At 39.6% G+C, this 9,786-nt stretch overlaps 1 protein-coding gene across 2 annotated transcripts in view; it reads right to left on the bottom strand.

The window, feature by feature from the left end:
* dbndd1 (dysbindin domain containing 1) overlaps nt 1–8,481 on the bottom strand; it is a 12,304-nt gene extending 3,823 nt beyond the window's left edge. For both annotated transcript variants that reach the window (XM_082159732.1, XM_082159731.1), the window contains exons 1-3: nt 8,212–8,481; nt 3,331–3,477; nt 2,164–2,301 (exon numbers count right to left, since the gene is read on the bottom strand). In XM_082159732.1, the coding sequence (XP_082015858.1) occupies nt 2,164–2,301; nt 3,331–3,477; nt 8,212–8,443 (517 nt within the window). In that variant the 5' untranslated portion in view covers nt 8,444–8,481. The remainder of the gene's footprint in view (nt 1–2,163; nt 2,302–3,330; nt 3,478–8,211) is intronic.
* Between the last annotated feature and the right edge of the window lie 1,305 nt (nt 8,482–9,786).

Genomic DNA, 9,786 nt, shown 5'->3' on the forward strand with positions numbered 1-9,786 from the left:
AATGGTGTCAAGAGTAGCGTTGTGAGTGGTCAGTCACAGAGAGATCTTTAAACCAGTCACTAATGACGTCCCATGATGCTTTAGAAGATTGCTGCCTAGAACGCAAAGCAGCTCACTAGGTTTTGGAATAGAGTTCATATGATTCATGTGTTTTACTTCTCACAGAAAGGGATTTGCAGTAACAAAGCAACCATTTTCAATGAGAGCTGGTAATCTGAGGCAACATGAGCGACAGACACTGTTGGTGTTCAGTTAAAGCTCACTTCTGAGTAGAGTGATGCAGGTATGACGTCAGTTTGTAGGCCAATCGGCAGTTCCCTCGAGAAAAACCCAATAGGATATTTCCAAAGTATTTTGAATTATCTCTAAGAACAAGCTCTGTGATCAACTAAAGTTTGATACTTGCACGTTTTGTCCATCAAGATAATTGTCACAGATGAACACAACTTTTATGAATTTTGAAGCCTAAAATGCAGTCGCAAGAAGTAAAAAGCTAAAGGTAGGCTATAAACAAACTACACCACAGTCCCACGAATTCAACGTCACCATCACTAAGCTCCCAACAACTCTTTCAGTTTTTAACTAAAAACATTTTCCCAGAATGCTTGAGTTAGAATAATGTATAGGAGCACAATTATAAGCATAAAGATGCTGTAAAAGCGGACTGAGTTTTACCTGTTCGGAGGGATGACGTTTAATCTCCTTGACAGACAACAGTTAATTCAGAATACCTACTAACAATCAGAAGTAAAAACATTAGATGACCTTTGGTTTATTCGCTGTCATCATGAACACCTCTCAGCGTCCATTTTAAGCACTGCCAAATTGGGCCAAGACGAATGTTATTCACATAACTTGGAGAAAATGTAAGGTAATTTAAAGTAATGCTTATATTGCTCAGAGATGAGGATGCACCGACATTGCCTCATAGTTTAAATATTTAATATGTACACATTTGTGCACTTCAGCTCAGAACTTAATCAAATAATAATGTGCTCAGTGTAGAAATCCATGGAACCGACTGTACAAGTCGCCAAGAATTCAACGTTCTCTTCTCAAAACGTTATCATCTGTTTTCTTTGTCTTGCTACACAGTGAACATTGTGTCTTAAACAATGGAGTGCTGCCAGAATCAGTCCTAAAACACAGAAACTAGCTAGCATTTTTGCACATCCGGTTCCCTTGTCCCAAAGTCAATGGATTTTTTTTAAAGGGCTTTTGGTTAAATGCCTGAAATAAGGTCTGTGGTTAACACAGGTTCAGGAGATTTTCAAATTTTGTTCTATGAAATAAAATGCATCAGTAAAACCCCACTCTATTGTTAACAAGAGGCTGAATGGGACTATTGTTGTGGACATTAAACGTCGTCACACCGAAAAGGCAACACTAGTGTGATTATACTTGCTCTCTGGCAAACTGTTCTAACTTGTAGATTTTAAATAAAGATTGAATTACCAGTCAGAAATGACACATCATTTAAATAATGGTATAGTTCGTTTATAGTCTAGCTTTTTACTTCTGGCAATTGTATTAAGGCTTCAAAAATCATTGTGTTTATATGTGAAGATTATCTTTTATAAGTCCCCCTTTGGTGAAAATCAAGTTTTTAATGTTGTTTATGTGGTGCTTTTCAAGTCAATTCATAAGTCGACACCATTGCTGAGTATTTTCTCCTTAAAACTGCAGTGAACCAAAGACAGTCTCAAACACACTTTGAAATCGCTGGTGTTTCTGACGTCACAAACTACCTTGTAACCAATCAGATCAACGTGTGATCGTCAACCAGTGGATCTCTGAGCTGAGTGAGTGAGTGGAGGTGGGGTCATTTGCATATTCATAGAACCACGCATACTAAATTAGGCAAGGGTGTCGAGTTACATTCGAGATATTTTAAAGGCATGACAGAATTTTCTTTCAAGGATAAAACATTTTAAATATGTAATTTAGGAGATCGGTCCTTGGCCAATGAAAGCTGCGATGGAGTCCAGACCTTCTGCCGTCAGTCTGAAGCACTGGCTGATCGAGACTTGTGTGATGCGAACCTCCGGGTTTGTGTCATCCCTGCATCACTCTATTTATCTTCTGAGGACTGGAATGATTTCGCTAAATAGTTATTTAACTTCAAATCTGATGTGGTAAATAAAGATCTGTGAGTTGACTCACTGGCAGGGGACTCAGTGTGGTTCTCCTCGTCCGAGTCGGCGAACACCTCCCCGAGCTCCTGGTCAGACATGTCTGTGAGCTCCGTCAGGTCCAGGAGGTCAAAGTGCACCTCCAGAGACGACACACTGCTGAGAGGCTCTGAGATCGGGCACAAGACATCGACACTGAGGCCAGACCACTGGTCAAGAGCAATCACACCGTATCGTTCTTCGCTCAGACGTGTGCACTATTGGATAGAGCTGCACGATTAATCGTTAAAAGATTGTGATCTCGATTCAAACACTCACGCGATCTCATTACTAAATGACTGTGATTCGGCTCTGTCTATTAAACCTTTGAAAAAATCACACTAGAACATTCAGATCTGTGTTCTGATCCAGAGAGAGCCGTTGTCATGAATAGACATGAAACAGCTTCACAAACTGTCTTCAACATCACAGAATCATTATTTCTGTCTTACAATAATTCAAATTATCACAGAAGAACTGGGAGAAAAGTTTATAGTTCAGATTTAAACACTGATGTCTACAGTAGTGATCAAAACAGAGCAAATCACCTTTAGAAAGAAACTTAACACTTCAACGGTTCAATCATTACATCGTTACACCAGTAGGTGGCGACAAGTGACTGTTAAAACATATTTTGTCATTGAATCATTCATTCAAGAGATTCGTTCAAAAACTCTGATTCATTCAGTAATGAAACACGTGAAGTATTTATGAGTGAGTCATTGAATCATTCATGATTTTGAAAATAATTCAGATTAATTAAACACTTTAAACAGACTGCAGCAATTACCATTTTGTGCGAACCTCTAGTAAATTAGGTTATTTTGTTTAGTTGTTTTATAGAATCGTGGAGGATTGTGATCTCTGTTTGAAACAACAAACAAAATTTGTTTTTTAATTTGTTTCTGTGATTCTTAATTTTTCCAGAATCATGCAGCTCTATTATTGGGTGAATGTAAATGTGTCTGGCTTATATTTCTCCCCCAAATCAAAATAAAATAAATTACATGGAGACTATTTTTAAACCATTTATTAATCTAGGTCAATGTTAAGGTCTATTGTATTGAAAATGCTGTGACAGAAAACAATCTTAACGGTCTTAATTCTTTCGATTAGGGGTAGAATATGACCCAGACGTGTCCTCGAGAGTTTCACTCACGTCGTTTCTCTGTGATCAGCACCTGGCTGCCATGATGGGCCGGGGTGCCAACATGCTCTCCTGAGGCATTGTGGGATGCCTCGCTGGTGAGACTGGCAGAGCTGGAGGACTTCAGAAGCTTCTGGAACTCTCGGTCTCTAAGTGGCTCTACAAAGAAATCATAGAACATAGATTATAAAACGGTTACCACACAATACAAATATTAAAGCCAAATAATATGTATCAGTGCAACTTTCATGAAGTAAAATCACTAAAAGCCTTCCTTCCGCTGGAAGAAAATAGTCCCTAACCATGAACAGCAACAGAAGTTGCATTATTTCACCATTAGATGGCGACAAAGATGAGTGAGTCAGTCAGTAGAGAAGACTTTTATTTTGAAAGGATTGAAAATTGTGAACACGGAGAAGCAAAACGTGACTGACAGATGACTAGTGGGCATGGGAACATTCAAACAGATTTTTTTATTACGAATATAGGACTGACCTGGAGGAAAATGCTATGTCTACTGTAAATGCAGGTACACTCACTTACTCGATCTCTTTATTACTCTACTCTATAGACCTTCTGTAGCCCCGCCCCTTTTCAGCGCTGCGCTCGTTGTCTTTTGTCTTCCGGTTTGTTTTACCACAGCGATTTTACGTGTTTATGAATGAACTGGCAGTTTTAAAATCGTTCAGGTCTACTGACATATGTTAAGACATCTGCTTTAAACATTACAATGCACGTGATAACTTTCGTTAACTCTACAATAAGTAAATACACTTCACAAGCTAATTAGTTTCGACAGCGATGCCATAGAAATATCAGAGAATGTCTAATAAAGGGAGAACTTCCACTCTCAGTAAACTTCCGGCTTCTGAACTGGTTGCAGTTCCACTCTGGCTCCATATGAGGGTGCTCACAAGACGAGTGCAGAATGAATGGAGGTCTATGGAGCTATACCCCTCAAAATCCACTTTTCTCAGGATATAATTTTTTGTTTAGTAATTTGAATGTTGTATTCGAAAGGAGACGCATAAAAATTACACATTGCTGGGTGTTACATTTTTAAGAGTCACTTATTTGCTTTAAAAAGTCTTTTAAAATGTCAATGAACTCATACACATCGTACGACCAGAGATACTGCTTTACGACCATCCTTCAGTCACTTTGGTGCTTTCGCGCTCTGCACTTTCTTTTCTCTCGAGGCATCGACAACACAGCTGACACAGGTAAACACACGTGCTAGAAGAGGTTTTGTTTTGTTGTTTTTAAAAGACCACGCCGAAAATACACGCACACACACGATGCCATCAAGCAGTATCTCTGGTCGTAATCGGTCCTTCACTGACCAATCAGCGTTCATTAGCAGAATGCTAGCGTTTTATGGGCAACAACAACTCGACCTGTAAGAAATCGAAAGGACATAAGTATTCGTTCATTCAACTTTCGACCTATAACCCATGTTGAACTTGCAAAACCTTCAATCAAATCTGAGATTTCTCAACGGCAATCGGGTGAAAGAGACAAATTTAGCCGTCTAGCTCCACAGACTCCCATTCATTTTGCACTCATGGGCGATCGCCCCCAGTGGAACTCTGGTGGAACTACAACCAAAATTCGGTACAATAGGACTTAATAGGGAGTGGCCAGGCTCTCCGTAGATGGGCTCTGGAAATATACAGAGTGACCGCAAAACCGGAAGTTCAAAGACAATATTCTAAAGATGCTGCGTGCTTGTTTCTCTGGCACATAACGTCTATAAGCTTCAATGAATAATATCAATGAGAATATATGTTTGCGTTGCTAAGAGTGGTTGCTAGGGGTATTGTGTAGTGATATATCCACAACTTTCCCGAACTCTGACCTTTCCCGTGATCGCTATGGCAACGTAGAACAAGCCGGTAACGAACTTCCGGTTTACGTTAGCCTGAAGATACTGCTATCAGAGAGCCTCAACAAGCCCAAACAACTTGCTTGGGTAATAACGAGTAGAGCTTAGATCGGGCCCAAAAAATCAAGCCCGACCCTACCTGAGCCCGTTGTGTCCGAGCCCGGCCCGACACATTAACCGTAATTATGAGCCCGATTTAGACCCAACCATTTTTAATACGTGGGCCGTTTTATAACCAGGGGCGGCGCCAGATAATTTTTTAACATGTGCTGAGGGGGTGCTAGATACAGTATATCATATATAAATACTTTTAATAAATGAGCAAAAATTGGCCACTTAATATTTAATTATTTTAATGATCACAATTAAAGTATTAATTTTATTAAATTGAACAAGCACAACATTCGGCATTCAATCAAATATTATCAAAGATGTATTATTATTAATAATGTTATTTCAACACAATATCTCGTTATTTCGACATAATATGTGTGCCGAGTGTGCGTACAACAAGCAAGATGTGCATTTGTAAATCCGGTGACGCGTGCATTGATTTTTATTAATAAACTAGTCTTTTCTGTCCGTGTCTGCTGCAAAGATGAAGTTGACGATCGCCATCTCCGTAGTGAACATAATCAGAGAGTAGCGTATTTCTTTTCATTTTGAATTGTTTCGTTTAAAGACATTTAAAGCTTTCTTTAGATAGGCTATATTTCTCATGTCTGAGTTTTGGTTAATTTATATGATGAGGTGCGCTCCTGTTCACGTGCAATGCAAGTGACCGCGCCGGCGCCTCCATGTCATTATTTATTTCTGCGTAGAGGGTCCGTTTATGTTGGAAACAGCTCCCATTCATAAAATCCTTCAGTTTTCGCGTGTTGTTTGTGCACCCGACAACGGTACACGTTGAGCCACAAGGAGCCATTGCTTAATCCGTCAGCATTACTACTTGTCAGTAATCAGTTTCACCCGTTTGTACTGCGATGCCAGTATCCCTTGTGTGCTAGCTTCATTAAGCGTTAGGCTAAACCAGAACTGAGCACAATTGCACAATATTAGTGTGTTCTGGGTGGTAACCAGGTCGTTGCGATGCAGTTGCAGGGGGTTCTGGGTACTTGTAAGCACATAAGTTGCCGGAGCATTGCTATGCGGTCGCTAGGGTGTTCCTCATGTCCCGTTCTCTAATGGGGTTTGCCAGCGGTTGCCAAAGCAGTGAAACCGAAGATGCTTGCGTTTCACTGACTGTTTGAAGAGCTTCCAGCCATCTATTGATTTCTGGCGGCAGCAGTCAAAGCAGACAAGCATTTTAGACGGTTGAAAGCAGTTCAATTACACACATGGGACATGAAAACAAGTGGTTGACTGGATCTACCTCTGTATTTTTGGAACACAAACATTTTACGCTAAATATTTTTTTTGCTCTTAATACCATTTAATTAAATATATATATATATAGAACTCACCCTAAAACTGACTATATCTCAATACATAGAAATATTTAAAGTTCCCCTATTAGGCTTCTTCTGAACTGCGTGAAACGAGTCATCAGTAATTCCCGTCTCACTTCCTGCTGAACTGCGTAGGTTTATAACTAATTTGCATAATGTCAGTCTATGGTCTTGATTGGCTGAACAGTGTCTCTTAGCTCCGCCCTCAAACACTGGAGTGTATCTGAGACTGGAAGAGTTTGGTTCGTGTTGTTCATGTCGAGAAGACGCTGTTTCTGCTGCCAAAGCAAATCCACTTTGATGAGATTGATACGGTAAAACCTACGCCATCGTTACTGTTCGTATCACTGTGTATCAAGAGCTGAGATTCAGATATGATAATGAGCGTTTGGTTTCTGACCAATCACAACAGACTGGGCCATCTGACCAATCAGAGCAGAGCAGTCTCTCAGAAAGGCGGGGTTTAGAGAGCCTGAATCTTCGAACGAACCGTTTAAGACACTGAGAAAAGAGCTGATTCTGCCATGTATAGTGTTTTTTGACCTTGGATGCAAGTAAAACCTATTGTTGGAGTCTCCAAAACATAATTAGGAACCTTTAATGTAATGTAAGGCATATGAGGGTAATTAAGATAAACAGAAATACAAAGCATGTGTTCTTGTATGAGGCTCTTTTCCTGTAGTAGCAGCTGGGGCTGAGCTGACTGTGGACTCGCAAAACACCAGGGCCAAACGGGAAACTACATCAAGAAATTTACATACAGGTCAGAATGCATGACTAATTGTGTTAGTTATTCACATTATTTAATGTGAAAAAATAATAATAATCACACTACATTAACATTAAATTGACAGGCCTTGACGTGAGCAGAAAAAGATTACATCCAACCATATTTAACAGATTCATCCAATTTCTCTGTACGTAAACTTTTTTTATCAGTCCCATAACATCCCACATGTGAAGAATCTATTATGTGATGGTATAGGGAGTTTTCCAGCTGCGCCTGTTCTCCGCAGTCTGCGGGTCATCCCTCCCTCACACACCTCTCATTAGCCCACACACACACACAGATCCCGCTGGCTGCTTCTCTTTCTGTGCGTGCCAGTCATGCAAATATTGGTGCAGGGATTGCTATACATTGGTTAATTCCAAAAGGCTCTCCATCTAAACCATACATACCGAAATGAGCTATATTTTTAATATCACCCAGTGGTACCCAAGTTCCATTGTCTCAAAGTAGCCGCTGCAAAGATGCAACTCAATGTCAAATTCTCAAAAAAAATGTGCATCCAAAAATCCCTCTCGCTCATGACCTTTCACGTTTATTTGCAGGGCTATAGTAATCATATTGCTATAATTCATAAGCCTCCACCCTACATGCATCCAAGTTGCTGTGCCTTTTCCCATGTGCATGAATGCCAAGCACTACCGGCTTCTCTGACTGCCTGCTTTGTCTGAGCGCTGGAGAATAAAGGACATGGTGGCGGCGCGTACAGCGGGCTATTGAATGCAATGGGTGTGTGTGTGTTTAAATGCGTCTGAAGAAATGTTTGCTCTTACCTGCAGCACTAGAGTCTGCCTGAGCCTCCATTAAGTCTATTGTAGCAGCCGGTGCAATGCTGTTTGGCGTCGCAGCCAGGATTAGAGGGAGCGCCTCCTGTCTCGTGCACACTCTCGCTCTCTCTCTCTCTCTCTCTCTCTCTCTCTCTCTCTCTCTCTCTCTCTCTCTCTCTCTCTCTCTCTCTCTCTCTCTCTCTCTCTTTTCCCCACCCCTACATGCACAGTCACACATTCACTCCTATTGTCACTGCAGCGCGCACAACACTGACACATGAAGAGTCCCCCGCTAGAGAAACGCAGTCAGCCACTACACAACTGCATGACACACCAAAACGGGGAAGAGAGCGAGGGAAGGGTGTGCCCATAGACAATAAAAAGGGTTTACATACACTCTAAAAAAAATGCTGGGTTGTTTTAACCCAATTTTGGGTCAAATATGGACAAACCCAGCCATTGGGTTACATTTTTTTATTACATTTTTAACCCAATGTTTGAGTTTGTCCATATTTGACCCAAAATTGGGTTAAAACAACCCAGCATTTTTTAAGAGTGTAGAGAGTTTAGATGATTATAATTTGTTTTTGTTCATTCTATATATATATATATATATATACTGTATATATATATATATATATATATATATATATATTTTTTAAAGATTTTATGCATTGAACATTCATTGGCTAATACTCAAACAGCCCAAACATGCAAAAAACACTTTTTTTACATACTAATTCCTAGGGATGCACCAATATGAAATTTTGGCCGATACCGATAACCGATAATTCTTTATATTTGAAAGTCGATAACCGATATATATTGGCCGATAAATCTAAATCCAATTATTTTTTTTTTTTTGAGAGCCTGATTACAAAAACAAAGGTTTCACCATTAAAAGTGTTCTCGTTATATTTTTTATGTAGCCTATATGACAGCACATAACTGTATTTTCCTTTTTTGAAGTGATTCCAATCATATTTCAAGCAATTCAAACCCATCTAGTTGAACAGTGCGCAGATCGAAACTGAAACATCGAGGTGACCGAGCCTTTGCAGTAGCAGGCCCCAAACTATGGAATAGCCTACCACTATCAATTAGAACAGTCTCGTCTTTTGCCACTTTTAAATTAAAGCTCAAAAAACACTTTCTTATTGTGGATCCTTAATGTACTCTCCTAACCTTTAATTGTATTATATTCAATGTACTATTCATTCTATTGCTTATAATTGTATTGATTGCACTTGCAATTTTATTATATTGTATTATCCTCGCTCTGATTTTTCTGTCCTGTTCAGCACTTTGGTCAACCATGGGTTGTCTTTAAATGTGCTCTACAAATAAATAATGAATGAATGAATGAATGAATCTGAAGCGTCTCGGCTGAAGGAAATAATACATCATTTATCGGCTTTAATATATTGGCCAAATTTTCTTATCGGACCGATAATGATAACATTAAAAATGTGCATATATCGTGCATCCCTACTAATTGAAAACGTTTTATTGAAGGTGTCAATCATCACCCCCTAGTGGTGAACTATTGAAATTTCGATTGAAAATCATGTGACCTTGGCA

This window comes from Leuciscus leuciscus, assembly GCF_965113295.1.
Source record: "Leuciscus leuciscus genome assembly, chromosome: 25".
NCBI classification, from domain to species: Eukaryota; Metazoa; Chordata; class Actinopteri; order Cypriniformes; family Leuciscidae; genus Leuciscus; species Leuciscus leuciscus.